The sequence below is a fragment of the Aethalodelphis obliquidens genome, unplaced genomic scaffold (assembly GCF_003676395.1).
Source record: "Aethalodelphis obliquidens isolate GAN/ISIS:26980383/991018 unplaced genomic scaffold, ASM367639v1 scaffold46, whole genome shotgun sequence".
In the NCBI taxonomy this organism is placed as follows: domain Eukaryota; kingdom Metazoa; phylum Chordata; class Mammalia; order Artiodactyla; family Delphinidae; genus Aethalodelphis; species Aethalodelphis obliquidens.
Window position 1 is genome coordinate 558135 of NW_020837990.1, and position 16682 is coordinate 574816.

General features: G+C 44.9%; 1 protein-coding gene across 6 annotated transcripts; it reads left to right on the forward strand.

Moving 5' to 3' along the window:
• Positions 1 to 554: 554 nt before the first annotated feature.
• TMEM218 (transmembrane protein 218) lies at positions 555 to 16318 on the forward strand. 6 transcript variants are annotated; one of them, XM_027081897.1, is made up of 5 exons: positions 615 to 671; positions 8483 to 8553; positions 9889 to 10103; positions 10940 to 11042; positions 14347 to 16318. In XM_027081897.1, exons 2-5 carry the CDS (start codon positions 8506 to 8508, stop codon positions 14479 to 14481), a joined length of 501 nt encoding a protein of 166 aa, XP_026937698.1. In that variant the 5' UTR covers positions 615 to 671; positions 8483 to 8505; the 3' UTR covers positions 14482 to 16318. The 6 variants fall into 6 exon arrangements, 5 of the variants coding, with proteins under 5 accessions (XP_026937700.1, XP_026937698.1, XP_026937696.1 ...); XR_003427778.1 differs by lacking the exon at positions 615 to 671 and having other exon boundaries at positions 5014 to 9602; positions 14347 to 14546; positions 15578 to 16318; XM_027081899.1 differs by lacking the exon at positions 8483 to 8553 and having other exon boundaries at positions 555 to 671.
• The last annotated feature ends 364 nt before the right edge of the window (positions 16319 to 16682 follow it).

Here is a 16682-nt window from a genome sequence, read left to right on the forward strand (position 1 = left end):
GCGAGGTAAGGACGAATGAAAACGTGATGTTATTACAAGGTGGTTCGGACTCGGTTCTCTTCAGGAGGCTTGTTAGGGACCCTTGATGACTGGGCCTGACCCCCTCTCTGAGGCCTAATTTTACTTGCCCCCAAATCCCGCGGTCCGCCGGAGCCAGTAGGTCGGGAACTGTGAAGACCATTATACTCCGGAACAGGCACTAAGGTCTAGAAAGGAGGAAAGGGGTGGCCGGGACTCTCCGCCTCAGAGCGCTGCGGTCCTGCCTCCATGGAAACAGCGAGGCAAGCCGGGAAAGCAACTCTTCCGCCCAACAACCCGCCCTCAGGCTAGACTGACCAATGGTCCCGTGGGTTACCTAAGGGACGTGTGATTGACAACGGGGTGGGGCGAGCGTGGGGAGCCAGGACTGTCTCTATCCAATAGAACATGAGGCCGGTTCCAGGACCAACAGGCACCGACCAATCGGAGTGCGTAACAGAGGGCGACGTGCCCACCCACCACGCTCCGCGTTGCCTGGAGCCGCGGCGGTTGTAAGCAAATGAGGGGGAATTTGGGAGTTGAAAGAGCGGCGCTGATTAGCCAATCCGGAATTGCCTGGATGAAATCCCACTTGTGATTCGCCCTGAGTAGACCAAATCCCCTGTGGGCTGAAACAGGCCGGACTGAGAGGTGTGAGTAGGGGACCCGGGAAATGGGGAGCCAGGTGAGGGGGGTGGGGGTGGAAGTGAGATGAGTGGAGGTGGCCGCGGAGAGGAGAGAATGGCAGGGGATGGGGCTGAGACGGCTAGAGGAAGGCGTGGGCGGATGGCGGTGCAGGGACCTCTCAGGCTACCCTCACCGCCGATCTGGACCCAAGGCCTGGCGGCCAATAATTGCTGAATTGGGGGTGGAAAAGGCAGGAATGCTTTATTTCTCATGCTCTTAAGAAAGTGAAATGTCAGTGCCCGATTCGAAATACCTTGTGACCGAAACCTTAATCTCTCTCCCAACTACTGGTAGATAGCGGGCGAAAATTCTGAAGACGAGATCTGTGGGCACTGTTTTCCTGTCGCCAGTTTGAATCTGCGACAGGGCGGGGGAAATTAGACTAATACCTTCTCCCAGTTAAGGGAGGACAGAGTTGGGTTTTGGGGGAGGGCTCCTTCTTATGAGAGAGAAAACCTAAAACGTTATCTCCATTCAGGAAGATGTAAGAAGTTTGCCGTGCTTCCTCAGTCATGCCCTATTCTTAGTTTATAATTTAACTCAAGTCAGCGTGATCACTAGGAGTATAAGAAGGTTAACTCCAAATCTCAAGCTTTTAAACACTTTCCCCCCAAATATTAAAGGCCCAGAACTGGTCCTGAACAGTTGGTCTACACAGTGTTATTGTCCATTATTTGCCTCTGTTCTGGCTGAGGCCAGTCTCCACATTATTCCCCAGATACTCAGTGGCCAATCTTGTCTCACCCTCTTTGTTCAAACTATTTTCTCTCCGTGGATCCCCTTCCATTTCTGATTCACCTTTCCCATTCCTACCCATATGCCAGGGCCCAGCATTAGTTCTAGCTGTACCATGAAGACCCACAGTAACTTCAGCCAAAGCAATATTTCCCCCAAATAATACAAGTGAAGAAGTGCTCTGAAGACGACAGTGCTCCTGCAGATATGTAGTAGTAGTAGTATTTTTTTGGGAAATTAACGATAAATTAAGTTTGGCACATTGTCATATCTTTCTTTAGTGTTTCCTAATTGTTTCATGTGCTGTTGATGTTAAGAAACCACAGGCTATTAAGGCAAGAGTGACATCACATTTCTTTTGTGTCCTCAAAGTCCCTACCAGTGCTTAAATCAGACGGAGAAAGACAAATATCGTATGATTTCACTCATACGTGGGATAAACAAACAAAAATGAACAAACCAAACCAAACAAGAAGAAGACATAGATCCAGAGAACAGAGTAGTGATTATCAGAGGGGGAGGTGGGGAGGGTGCAAAATGGGTAAAGGGGATCAAATGTAGGGTGACAGATGCAAACTAAATTTTTGATGGTGAGCACACAGTAGGGCATATAGAAGTGGAAATATAATGTTGTACACATGAAACATATAATGTTATAAACCAGTGTTACCTCAATAAAAAATAAATCTTTAAGAAAGAAAAAAGGAAACAGTGGGTTACAGGAGTGAACTGCCCTTCTGGAAGATTCTTCTTCATTTTCCTTTATAGCAGTTCCAAACCTTCAAAGATAATTGGGCGGGGGGTAACTTGCACACTTTTTTTCTACTTTAAACACTTCAATAAGGTTTGAATTTTAAAATATTAGGATAATGCCTCTACCTTTATAATGAAATAAAATGCAAGTCTGGGGAAAATCAATTGTCACGCTACCAAAATGCCATCGATGTGTCATCATCTGTTAACGCGTTGACAGAAAATGGGGAGCAGTGTATCCGGATTACACCCTTCCACCCTTTTTCCTGCGTGCTTCTGTGATTTGAAAGCGCATAGCGACTGTTGTCCTTTAAACACACCACTCGGGCCCCCAGCAGGCAGCCCTCCAGTGCCAGCTTCTGCACTGGGGTCAGTACCTCCTAATTCCTGCAGATTCTAAGCAGGGCTCATTCTCTTTCCTTCCTCCCTCCCCAGAGACAAACGCTCTTCTGAAATTGCTTTCCATCATTTATGCCCATGTTTATGTTTACTGTATATGTGTAGCTCATAAACTATATGTATATTGCTATTTAGGTATTTTTAAAATTTTAAAGATACAAGTAGCATAGTACTGCGGGCTTCATTTTGCAACTTGCTTTTAGACTCAATATTGTTCTGAGATACATTCATTTCAATAAGGCTAGCTCAAGTTCATTCATTTTAAGTGTTCATTCTGAGTATATAATACCCATTCCCTTACTGATGGACATATAGATTTTTTCAGATGTTTTGCTATTATGAAAACCCTTCTACATGTCTCTTTATGCCAGAGTTTATCTAGGACCGTGGTTCTTTAAGGGGATGGTAGTGCCCCTTTGGTCATTTTGGAATTCGTGAGGGCACCTCTGGTTATTATTGTGATTTGGGGGACACTACCAGGGTTTACAAAGAAGGTCTGGGGATGTTAGAAGTCCTGCACTACACTGGACAGCCCCTCATAGTAAAGAATTGTCCTTCCTCCTGCACAACTTTTGAGGGTCTCACAGGATACTCATTTATAATGTGAGCCTAGAACCTAACTCCATTTTTTGTATAAACATAATGTATTTTTTGGCACAGTTTAATATAGTAAAATTTCCAGGAATGCACTCTAATGTAAATCAAGGGGAAAGTATGCTTATTTGTGGTTTGGAACTTTTTAACAAGAGTTGTTCATCACTCTAGAAAACCCCGTACCTGAAGGCAGCCCAGCTCGTGGTATTTGAGTTGCCGTATAACACACCTACATCAACCAGCATTTGTAGCTTTTGCGTTCATGGTGATTCTAAGTTTAGGTGCGAGCATCTGAGTGCGTTACTTCCTTATGTATTCTAGTGTAGTCAGCCTGAACATTTGTATATTTAAACATATGCTGTTTTATTATGAATTACTTTCCATTTAAAATTGGCTTCTGCGTATGATATAAAGTAGAGATCTGGTTTTATTCTTTTCTGATTGGATAATCACTTGTCCCAACACTATCTATGAAATCCTCTACCCACTGAGTATAAAGCCAACTCTGTCTTGTGCAAAGTTCTCATAAATGCATGGATCTGCTTCTGGGTTCTCCGTTTTATTCCACTGGCTCACGTGTCTTTATGCCACTATCACACTGTTTTAATTACCTTGGTTTTATAATGTGTCTTGCGGCAGTTGGTAACACGAAAGGCAAGTTTCCATCCTGTTCTCAAAATTGTTTTCGCTATTCTTGGGCTTTTGCTTTTCCATATGAATTTAGGATCAGTTTTCAAGTTCCACAAAAAATTACTTTGAGATTTTGGTTAGAATTGCATTGAACTGATAGATTAAGGAAAATTGAGATATTTCAATATTAAACCATCCCATCCATTCAGGAACATGGGTTATTTCTCTATTCAGGCCTTTTAAAAATATGTATCTTCAAATAAAGTTTTATAATTTTTGCTATAAAAATCTTCATGGGCTTCCCTGGTGGCACAGTGGTTGAGAGTCCGCCTGCCGATGCACGGGACACGGGTTTGTGCCCCGGTCTGGGAAGATCCCACATGCTGCGGAGCGGCTAAGCCCGTGAGCCACGGCCGCTGAGCCTGCGCGTCCGGAGCCTGTGCTCCGCAAAGGGAGAGGCCACAACAGTGAGAGGCCCACGTACCGCAAAAAAAAAAAAAAAAAAAACTTCACATCTTTTGTTGGATTTATTCCTAATTATACATGTATACTTATTCATACACACATCTTTTTATTGCAAAAGTTTCAAATATATTCAGAAGTACAGAAAATAGTATAGCAAACATTCATGTATTCGCCACCCAGCTTCAACAGTTAACTCATGACCAGCCTTGTTTCATATTAGCCCCCGTCTTCTCCTCTCCCCTGAATAATTATAAAGTTCCCAGACATCGATTTCTCTTATCTCTGGTGTGCGTGTGTGTGTGTACCTGTATATCAGAAATAATCTTTTAGCAATATAACCACAACACCATTGCATTTTTTAATTAATTATTTATTAATTTTTGGCTGCATTGGGTCTTCGTTGCTGCACGTGGGCTTTCTCCAGTTGCAGCGAGCGGAGGCTACTCTTCGTTGCGGTGCATGGACTTCTCATTGCAGTGGCCTCTCTTGTTGCGGAGCACGAGCTCTAGGCGAACTGGCTTCAGTTGTTGCAGCAGGCGGGCCTCAGCAGTCGCAGTACGCGGGCTCAGTAGTTGTGGCTCACAGGCTCTAGAGTGCAAGCTCAGTAGTTATAGTGCATGGGCTTAGTTGCTCCATGGCACGTGAGATTTTCCCGGACCAGGGCTCGAACCCGTGTCCCCCGCATTGGCAGGCGGATTCCCAACCACTGCGCCACCAGGGAAGTCCCCACATTTTTAAAAAAACAATATTTTTCATTTAAAAACTAAACAGCAATTCCTTAATATCATCAAGTATCCAGATACTGTTCAGATTTCCCCAGTCATCTCATAAACGTTTTTGTATAGTTGGTTTGTTTGAATCAGGACCCAAACAAAGCCCATATATTGCATTTGTCTGGTATATCTCTTCAGACTTTCTTTGAAGAAAACTTTTTTGGAAAAAAAAAAAAGGTATAACGCACATACCGAAAAATATGCAAATCAGAAGTGTACAGCTAGATACAATTTAACAGAATTAACAAAGCCATGTAACCAACACCCAGATGAAGAAACAAAATTTCATAAGCACCCCAGAACCCCCTTCAGACCCCCTCCAGTCACTACTTTCTACAAGGGAACCACACTCCTGACTTCTAACCCCAAAATTAGTTTGACCTGTTTTTAAACATTATATATGTGGAATTATATGGTATGAACTCTTTGGCCTTTAGCTTTTTACACTCAATATTTGCGAAACACCCACATTGCTGGGTATAGTTGTAGTTTGTTCATTTTTGCTGCTTTCTACTATTCCATTGTATGAATGAAGAGATTGTATGTATAATACCACACTTTATCTATTCGACTGATGGATATTTAGGTTGTTTCAGTTTTTAACTATTTCAAATAGGGCTGCGTTGAACTTTTGTACATGTCTTTTAGTGAACTTATGTGTATATGTCTGTTGGGGACACACCCAGGAAGAGAAGAGCTGGGTCTAGGGTTCATGGACATTCAGCTTTATTAGATATTACCAAGGAGTCTCCAAAGCGGTAGTAACAACTACTGGTAGTCTACTGGTAGACACTCACCAGCAGGGTATGAGCGTTCCAGTTACTCCACATCTTTGTCAACACTTGGTGTTATCTGTCATTTTCATTTTAGCCATTCTGGTAGGTGTCTAGAGGTACTGCATTTTGGTTTTCATTTGCAATTTCCTGATGACTAATGAAGTTGGGCACCTTTTCACATATTTGTTGGCCATTTGTATATCCTCCTTCTCAAGTGTTTATTCTTAGCTGCTTGATCTATCAGTTTCTGAGAGAGGTATATTAAAATCTTGCACGAAATTTGTGGGCTTTTCCATTTATTGCGGTGATTCAGTTTTGGTTTTATATGTTTTGGGGCTTTGTTTTAGGTTCATGTGTTTTGAGTTGTATTTTTTTGTTAAATTATTCCTTTTGTGACTGTGTCGTTATTAATAATTTTCAAAGCTTTACATTCCGTTTTTCTTGATACTGATATTGCTTTACCAGACTGTATTTTGTTTTGTTTTGTTTTTTTCTTTTTTTTGGTAATTGTGGTAAAAAACACATATATAAAATTTACTACCTTAACCATTTTTGAGTGTTCAGCAGTGTTAAGTATATACACATCGTTGTGTAACAGATCTCTAGAACTTTTTCATCTTGCACAACTGAAACTCTGTATCCATTGAACAATTCCCCTTTTCCCCTCTTTTTGTTTTGGTAGTATTTGCTTTGTATGTCTTTTTCACTCTCTTTATTTTCAGCCTCTCTCTCATTATGCTTTCTTCACAGCTTTTATAAAGAGCTGTTCAAAAAAAAATCTAATATAAGAATCTCTTTTAATAGTCAAGTGTAATCTGCTTACATTTACTATGATTACTGTTATATTTGGGCTTATTTTTACAGTCTTATTCTGTATTTTCCTTTGTTTCTTTCCACTCCTGCCTTCTGCTTTCTTCCTTTATTTTTCTCACTCTACTAGTATGGAAGTTATTCATCCTATTTATGTTATCTGGTGTTTAACATGCATGTTTAGCTTAACAAAGCCTATAGGTAAAATCATTAACTCTCACCTCCTCAGAGCAAAATAATAACTATGGAATGATTTAACTTTGAGCTGTCCTTTCTCACCTTTCACTTGTCGACAAATATTTTAATTCTTCCTTGTTTTTAACTCATCAAGAAATTAGTCCTTATCATTAAAGAAGTCTTTACTGTCAGTATTTACTAGTATTTTTCTCACCTTTCCTCCTTACATCTCACACCTTCTTTCTCAGTTCATTTTCCTTCTCGGTGAAGTATATCTATGAGAGGTGAACTCCATTCCAGTCTTTGTATGTCTGAAAACCTCTATTTTACACTCACTCCAGTGGGAACCTTGCATGCTGACCTCCCTCCAGAGAGGTTTCCATCTGTCTATGCTGGGATCCTATGGGCTTCTCACTGTTCATGTAGTTTTCATGTTACTCTTACTACTTGGGATTCCCACACCTCCGTGCTAGTGTGATCCGAACCCCTCTCCCGCATGTGATGAAGGATGGGGATGCAGATTTCTCTTGGGTTGTTCTTTTTTCACCCATAGGCTCAGGTACTTGGCCCGCTTTCTTCCAGCCACGTCAGCATCAAATTTTTTAGTTCCTGTTTCAAAGACAGCTGAGCCCTTACAGAGCCCATTTTTATACCTTGTTCTCAGTTCTAGTTCTCTGTATCATGGGTCTGAGGGCTCACCTGTCGAGGAAAGGACCCCTCCTAAGGTTTGCACCTGGTTCCAGGACCCCTGCAGGTCTTTGGGCTCAGCTCCTGCCTACTATCCAGGCTTTGAGTTACATTTTTGTTTATAGTACTTAAGGATTTCCCTTTATTGCTTTCAAGCTGCGCTGTGTATTAAATTCTTTTCATCTATTTTATTAAGCCTTTCTATGTGTTTGCTGTTGTGTGGGGTAATTCCCGTGTCAGCTCTGTCCAGCATATTGACCAGAAGCCACAGTCATCTTTCTCTAAAATTAGATACGATCCCTTCATTGGACTTTTGTGGGCTTGTTAGCACTGCTTCATGTATTCATCCAACAAATATCTATTACTTACAACCTCTGTAGAAAAGAACCGGCGAGACTGTAGTGAGCAAGATACAAAGTCTCTGCCCTCCTGGAGTTTACTATTCCAGCTGGAGAGACAGAAAGTAAACCTGTGAACAATAAATCAGAATGTGAGCTACAGTTTGCGAAGTGCCCTCTGAAGGGACTAGAGTGAAGGTGGGTTTCTTTAGCTATAGGATGGTCAGGGAAGACCGCTCTGAGGACGCTGTGTTTAAAGCTGGGTCAGAAGGATGAGGAGAAGCCAGCCCTGCAAATGGTAGACGGCTTCTTTGCAGTCAGGGGTTCATTCCAGGCAGTGGAAACAGCAGGCACAAGGACCCAGAGATGGGAAAACCCTTGGCATATTGAGTTACTGAGGACACCCGACACCCCTGTGTCTAATGAGGGGAGAATGGGCAAGGGGGCCACGCCCATCTGCTGCCAGGTCTCTCTGGCCACCTCTCCCTTACTCTGTCCTCTGGCCATGGTTCTCTCCCAAATGGGCCCATGCAGAGTCACCTCCTTTGTAAAGCCCTTCTCACATGTCAATTCCCATTGCACTTTGTTTTTCCTACTGATCAGAATGGAAAGTTGTCTGCATAACAGTGTTCTCCAATAGGTCTTAAGCTTCTGTCAGAAGAAATGTCTTGTTTACCTTGTGATCCCCAGCTTGTAGCAATGCTCTACAAGGTAGGTGCAAAATAAATGTTGACTGGGACTTCCCTGGCAGTCCAGTGGTTAACACCCCACGCTTCCAATGCAGGGGGCGCGGGTTCGATCCCTGGTTGGGGAACTAAGATCCTACATGCCTCTCTGTGTGGCCAAAAAAATAAATAAAATAAATAAATAAATAAATGTTGAGTGAATATATGTGGGGTTTTGTTGGTTAGCAGTTCATGCTTAGGACTTACTTTCCAATATCCTTATAACAGAAATTCTCATAGGTAATCATTTTTGTGGTATTTAAGCCATTAGGGTAAAGAAAACCATCAGCCTAAGGAGGAAATTGTTTGCTTAAGGCTTGCCTCTGATACTGAAAGGGAAAATCAGGGGAGGTACTATATGGTGTTACCCTGGAGTGGGTTGAATGGTGGCCCAAGAAAGATATGTCCACATCTTCACCCCTGGAACCTGTGAATGGGACAGGTTTATTTGCAGATGCAATTAAGTTAAGGATCTTGAGATGAGATCATGATGGATCATTTGGGTGGAACTAAATCCAATGACAAGTGTCCCCATAAGAGATGGGACAGGAAGAAGACAGAGACACAGGGGAGGCCACGTGAAGACAGAGGCAGAGATTGCAGTGATGTAGCCACAAGCCAGGGAACACCTGGGGCCGCCAGGAGCTGGAAGAGACAGGAAGAATTCTCTCTTAGAGCCTCTGGAAAAAAGTGTGACCTGGCTGACACATTAATTTCAGAATTCTGGCCTCCAGAACTGTGAGAGTATAACTGTCTGTTGTAAGCCACCGGGTTTGTTAATACTATCCCATCACATCATACCTCAGTTACGTCTTCTGTAACGTGGATATGGTACCTACCTCAGAAGCTTATTGCCATGATTGAATGAGCTGTATATGTAAGGTACTTAGCACAAGTGAATGTTCAGGAACAGTGATGGCTCTTCTTCTTCTCCAAGGATTAGGAGTTCTGTCTTGTGATTGCCTGCTGAGTCACAGCTCGCACCACAGACTTAACCCGAGAGCTACGACTTCTCGTGGGCCCTGGAGCCCTCAGGTCCTGGTACCTTTTACAGCCCTCGGTTAGGGTTTTGTATCAAGGGAGAATCCAGCTTGTGGGTTGTGGGAAGACAAACTCAGATTCCGAATTTGAAATGACCCACATGGAGCAGAAAGCAGCTTCTCAGTCCTCACCAAAAAGAAAGGTTTGGGTTCTAAATTTGTAGTTCCTATTAAGGGACTCGACATTCCCAAAGACCTGTATTGACGAATCCTCCTACCACAGCAATCATCAAAAATTCCCCAGAATGAATTGGGACTTTCTGTGTTTGACCGCCCACCAGGAAACCCAGGAGCGCACGGAAGCCTGGCGGTACCCACAGCACCAGGGACAGACAGCTCATCGGGCCGGGGGGTCCAGGCCTGCAGCTCTCAGCTGCACCCCCCGCATGGCTGGCACCGTGCTGGGCGTGGGGGCTGGCGTGTTCATCCTCGCCCTGCTCTGGGTGTCAGTGCTGCTGCTGTGTCTGCTGCTATCCAGAGCCTCAGGTATAGCTAGGTAAGACCTTCTCGCCAGCCAGGAGTCCCAGGTAAAAGCAATTAGAAGTTCAATCGCTGACGCTCATGAAACGTTTAGAATTCAGAAGCTCATTGTTGTAATTACTGGCAGTTTGAATGAGTTGCATTTTCACGTCATCATAAGGACTAACTGTGTTATTTATGCTCGGAAGCAGAGGTGGGAGGAGAAGGGGAGTGGTATCTGTCAGCTCTCAGTGTTGAGGAGATGGGGACACAGGGGATGGAAAGAGAATCCGCTTTCGGTGCCTGTTGAGTTTCTTGGGGTTGTATGTGTGCGTGTTTCTTAGTTGTTGAGATTTACAGCAGGCACTGGGTCCAGCCCCTAAGGCTCCAGACCTGGGCCCTGGGACGCTGAAGAGTCGTAGGTGACTTGGGCTGGCATTGACTTAAGAAAGAATCAGGCCATAAGCTGACTCTAAGGTCACCATGGAGTCACACTCCCTGGCCAGACAGTGTAGCAAGTTACATCATTTACTAAAGTTTCCTGGTTTAAAACACAGCACTTGGGGGATGAGCTGCTTCGCTTTTTCCTGATCATGACTGCACAGAGGCAAAGATAAAAACTACCAATTCCCATTCTTAGGAATTTGGAGTTCCCAGGAATAAACAGGAACGCATCCCGCTGGTACCTGTCTGGGAAGAAGTGTTTGGGGATGAAGGGGAAAACATTTCTAAATTCCCTGGGCGGTGTGGGCAGCACACTGGGCCTGTTAATGGACTGAAACAGGATATCCGCCCAGGGAAGAGCCAGTCCCGGCCTAGCTGAATAGAGAGGAAACTGAACAGTGCTTTTAACCCTCTGTCTTTCACTCCCAGGTTCTCCGTCATTTTCGTGTTCCTCGGTGCTCTGATTATCACGGCGGTTCTGTTGCTCTTCCCCCGAGCCAGTGAATTCCCAGCCCCTGAGGCTGAGATGAAGGTAAAACCATGGGTTTTGTTTTGCATCCTGAGTTGTGTCTCTTCTTTCTCTTGCTCTGGACCTCCATCCTGCCCCACATGGTCCCTGATGCCAGGAGGGCCGAAGTGTGTTAGAAAAATTGTAAAGTTGAAACCAGGATCGGGGGAGCTCAGAGGGAGTTTTAACCCCCTCCCCCCTCCCCCAGGAAGAGACAGTTCTTCCGATGCCCCCTTGCGACACCCCCAGGCAGCTATTTGCCTAATCTGTTCTCGTCTCCAGTTTGCATCAAGTGGAAAGAGCCGTAAGCCCAGAAGCCACCTCGTGGTGTGAGGGCCGGAGCCGAGCAGACAGGCGGGAAGAGCCTGTCCTGAGTAAGAGGCTCCCACTCCTGCTGGCCTTGGCTCAGAAATTCGCATCCCGGGCAGCACGTAGGCAGTGCTCCCCGGTGCTGAACGACATGCTTTTTCACCTCCGTGTGTTTGCGTTTTTCCACTTGTGGCATGGAGCGAGCACTGTCCATAGAGAAGAGCAGTGAGGAAGGAGGGGCACTTCTCTGGAAAGCGGAAGTTGTAGAGGTTGGTGCGTTTAATACTAACAGCCTTTGGCGAGGCCCCTTTGGTCCTCGTTTCTAGAACCACATCTCCCAGCACCTACCCGTCTACGTGGATTTTTACCATCTCTCCTAGACCCCACCCATTCTGGTTCATTCCTGGCTGGGGCTCTGGCTTTGCCATACAGAGCTGGTCTCAGGTCCCCACGATCTTGATCACAGTATTGACTTCCTGTGTCCCATTACTTTTTCGAGCAGCTTCTTTCCTGTTTTAATTTTTAAGCTGTCACGGTGATAACAGCTAACGTTTTTTAAGGCATCACTGTGTGCCAGGTCCTGTGCTAAGCCTGTCGTTTACAAGCTCTCATTTAAACCTCAGGACAACCCTAAGTGGTATGACACAGGTGCTGTTAGTGTCCCCAGTTCATAGGTAAGGATGCCGAGGCTGGAAGGGGTTAGGGTAACTTGCCCAAGATCATACATGTATAGGAAGAGGCAGAGCAAGGATTCAAGCTGAGATCTGTCTTCAAAACCTTCATTGTTGGGGACTCCACAGAATATTAGGGGCCTTCGCAGAAAGTGCAGAGGTGACCATTTTGACACTAGACACTAGACTACACAAAATGATATAACTCCTGAACTAAAATCGGCACACATTTCCAGTTCTATCTAGGACTGACCATGGCAAAAGGGAGGAAATTCATTCTGAAAATTCCAAGGGAAATAATACCACACAAAACTGAGGAATTATTTTCATACATGCCAGGTTTTTTTTGGTCACCATTTGGAAACCACTCTGACTGTGTCAGGACTGTGTGTGTGAGCTGGGGCACAGACTCCCACCCTGGTTTTCCTAAAATGGGGAGAGCGGTGAAGGCTGCGTATTTCTGGATTGCTGTGGATGTGAACATTGGAAGAAGGGCACAGAGTAAACGCTGTTTCGAAATCAATCCCTCTTTCCTCTGTCATATGAGTTTCAGACCCAGGAGAGCAGAATGGGCTTTGAGCAAAATATGTTCGTCAGCATGGCCAGCAGGGTCTCATTTTCAGGTTTTGAGCACCAGCTCCTTCAGCAGCTTGGCTCAATACTGTATCAATAATACATGGCCTGGGCCTTGCTCACCCAGGCCTGCTAATTGGCTAATTAAAAAGGGAACCCTGTCGAACCAGCAAACATGCAGCTCGCGAGAGACCTGTTCAGTCCTGGAGCCAAGGTCAAGGTTATGTTAAAGCTATCCCAGCAAGCTGGCCTTTGTTGTAAGTCGGCTGTCAGGGTAATCTCTGGAGCAGCCCTTTCCTTCTTGGTGTCTTTGGAACTCAGGGATCACAGCAGAGCTCGGACTTGACAGGTGCTTTGTGTATCGCCACTGTATTAGTTACCTACTGCTGCTGTAACAAATGACCACGAAATTAGTGGCTTACAACACAAATTTACTATCTTATATAGTTCCGTAGATTAGAAGCCCCAAATCAGCCTCACTGGGCTAAAATCAAGGGGTTAGCAGGGCTGTCTTCCTTCTGGAGGTTCTGCGGAAGAATGTTTCCTTGCCCTTTCCTGCTTCTGGAGGCCACCCTCAGCTTGCAGTCCCCTTGCTCCATCTTCAGAGCCAGCAAAGTAACGTCTCTCTGACTCTGCCTCTGTCCTCACATCCTTCTCTCTGACCCTCTCTCCTGCATCCCTCTACCACTTCTAAGGACCCTTGTGATTACACTGGGCCACTGTACTGGACAGTTCAGGCCAATCTCCCTATTTTAAGGTCAGCTGATTAGCAACCTCAATTCCATCTACAACCTTAATGCTCCTTTGTCATGTAATTTAACATATTCGGACTTTCTGGAGATGAGGACGTGGACATTTTAGGGCCATTGTTCTGTCAACCACAGTCGCCCTTCAGGTATTTTGGGTTCTCTTCAGGTGCTGGGTTCTGGAATCTTCCGGAAGCTGTGAAGTCCCCAGTCACTTGGTTTGTGCTGCTTCTCCCTTAAGTCTGTAGATTAAACTGCTTTTTCCTGCCCGGACTTAAGCAGCACCATTTGGATCTGCGGAAAACAGAGCTCTGGCTGTGAACAGTAGACAAGCAGGGAGGGCCAACACCAATCATAGGTTTATGTCAGCAAAGACCAACAGTTTCGGGGCCTCAAGTACAACTGTACGAATTGGGGCAAGTTATCTCTCCTCTTCGTGTTTCAGTATCTCAGGAAAATGACTGTTTCCCCCAACCCTTGGAATGCTGGGTTACGAATTTTAGGGTTCAGAACTCTTCTGATGAAAGTTTTAGAGTCACCTTTTCATTTTGAAAATGACATCTCCTGAGTTGGCGATGGGTTGATGATGTGAGGGCTTGGGTCCTGGGTGTGTGGGGTTTATTATACTATCGTATCTTTATGTATGTTTAAAATTCTCCATGATGAAAAGTTGACAGCCACTTAATGAGCCTTTCAGAGACCAAGCAAGCAAACTTCTCATTAACTCTTTCTGAGAACTGATTTCAGAACAGAAAAGGACTCGTCCAGGGTCTTCAGAGTGTTTGTGAACCTCCTACTGGAGCCATTTGTTCCCTGGACTTCATTAAGCCTCTCTTTATCTTGTATTTCTGGCTCAGCACGTTGAAAAAAGGTTCTTTCTTATCCATTTGCAGGGTAGACTCAGGGCAGGATGTTACTGTAAGTTACAAACATGGACAGACTCTGGGCCCATTCATCAGAGATTACAGATGAGCACAGCCGGGGTTGCGGAAGCGACAGTAATTTCGTTTTTGATGTTTCTTTCTCCAGATTGTAGATGCCTTTTTCATTGGCCGCTATGTCCTGCTGGCTTTCATCACTCTTGTCTTCCTTGGGAGCCTTTTCTTGGTTCTAATCCATCACATTGTGGAGCCAATCTATGCCAAACCACTGCGGTCCCACTGAGCCATCTTCAGGAAAACCAAGACCCTGTTCTTTCCCTCGCTTTGATGTCATTGATGAGCAGAAAGGTATTGTTTGGAGTCTTGTTTTGACAGCCTTCCTGCCTAAAGATCGGAGGATCATCTCTTCATCACTAAGACAAATCCCTTGAGTCCTGGCTTCCAGAAACAGGGTTGCAAAATTGCCCCTGGGGAGAGATTCTCACCAGCTTAAGAGGGATATTGCCATCTTCTTAGCGCCTGTACCTCAGATTTTCCATCTCTTTTGAAAAGGAAATAGCAACAGGGGTCTGCTTAGAGTAGGTTTTCAATGAAGACTTCAGTAAATGAATTTTGGGAAAAGGGGCACTTTGGCTTCTGCTGTCAAATCGACAGAAGAACTTGGTCCTTTTTGATACTATGAAAAATTGTTAGTTACGAGGTCAAGATCATTTGGGAAAGAAAGACAATCAAAGTTCAAAAGGTTATTTCAGTGTAATGACCTGGAGACGTATCCAGGCCCCGGTTATGGAGCACTCCGCATATCACGACACCGGGCTCCACAGAGGCCACGGTGTCGCTTCCCGCTGCTCCAAGAAAGCAAGCAACAGCAGCTGAAGGACTGGCTTGCACCTCGAACTCCTGGCCACAGCCTTCTAAACCTCGCATTGCTATATTTCAGGTTCACTCGGGGATTAGAGGCGGGGTATGGAAATGCCAGTTGTGTGTCCTGCTGCTCTGTCTCTCTGGATTCTTTTGCTTCCAGGATTTGGCGGCCTTTGTTGCCTTATTTGGTTACCATAAGAGTCCATTTGGGGTTACTGTCATCTCTTTCATCTTCGTAGCTCTTTCTCCAAAGCTGATGAGGAATGTATATGCCCAGGCTTAGGTATAACTTTATACCTAAGCCCCCAGACCAAGTGAAATTTGTTAGTAACTAGAGGGGCTCTAGGCTGGTTCCATTTTGGAAGTCTCATCCTGGCTCCCTAGAGCTATTTGAAGAAGGAATTTCTGGCTTAAAATTAAGAACCAGAAAACAAGTTGGAAAAAGAACTTTGATTGAGTACATGCTATAATGCCAGTAGTACACTAATCTTTTTTTTTTTTTTTTTTTAACACAGATGTAAATGACAGGCTTGTGTGTTAAGGGCAAAAATATGCTTCGTACAAAAGGTATTTTAGCTCAGCCTGCCTTCTGTAGATCCTGTAACTCCCAGCAGTGGTGACATGAATGATGGGTCACCTTCTACCTTCATACGCCACGAAGTCATGTCCAGCCCTGAAAACGACCCTCACGGGGTTGGGATCAGAAGTAGAAGTCTGGGAGGGCACAAAATGAATTTCACTGAGTTCTACATGGGGGACCCCGACAATCAGTGGCTAATACGGCAGCCCTTGTGCTCACGGCCTTCCTGGGGACAGGGCTTAGAGGGCATCCCTTAAATACAAACAAATCATCTCAGGGTCCCATTCATCCTTCTTTGATCAATGGCCTTAGCGCAGGTGGTGCCACCCGGAGGGGATCCCGCGGCCACGAGACTGTGGTGATCCCACTGTCTGGAAGCGGGGGAGGGAGAGTTCAGGGCTTCTATATACGAAGACAGGTTATTTCACAGCCTCTTAAAATTGCATCCTGACGAAAACCACACGAGCAGGACGCCACAACGTTCACAGCGGAGACGTTTCTCTGATCCACTAGGTGGCGCTGTCGCGAGCCGGCAGAACACACTTGGTAATTTTTTTGACAAGTTCCTTTTATTTCTCACTGGTAAAACAGAAGTAAAGCTAACATTCTTTCCTGATGCATGGTATCGGATATTTAATCTAAGAATTCATCAGAGTTATTGTACGCTGTTCAGTTGCTAGGGAACGCACTGCCATTCATGAATGCTGCACACAGCAGGTGTCGGCACTCACTCAGCGTTGACTGTGCTCCCACTGGGTGTGAAGCACGGTCCTGGTGGAGTAAATCCACCCCAGAATGAGGCTCTGAGGCATCCAGGCTGTCTTCCTCCCTCCATCCTGGGATGAAGGGATCCAAACCATTTTTAAATGTTTTTATTCTAACATAAAGTAATCCATTTCTTGATCTGTTCTCTAAGACATCAACTTTTCTGTCAGCTCTATCCTGTTGCTGCTGCACTTGAAGGGTTTTGTTTTGCTTTGCTTTTTATTCATGTGTAAAGAAACCTGCTGCAATTATTTCACAGATGAGAGACAGGCAGA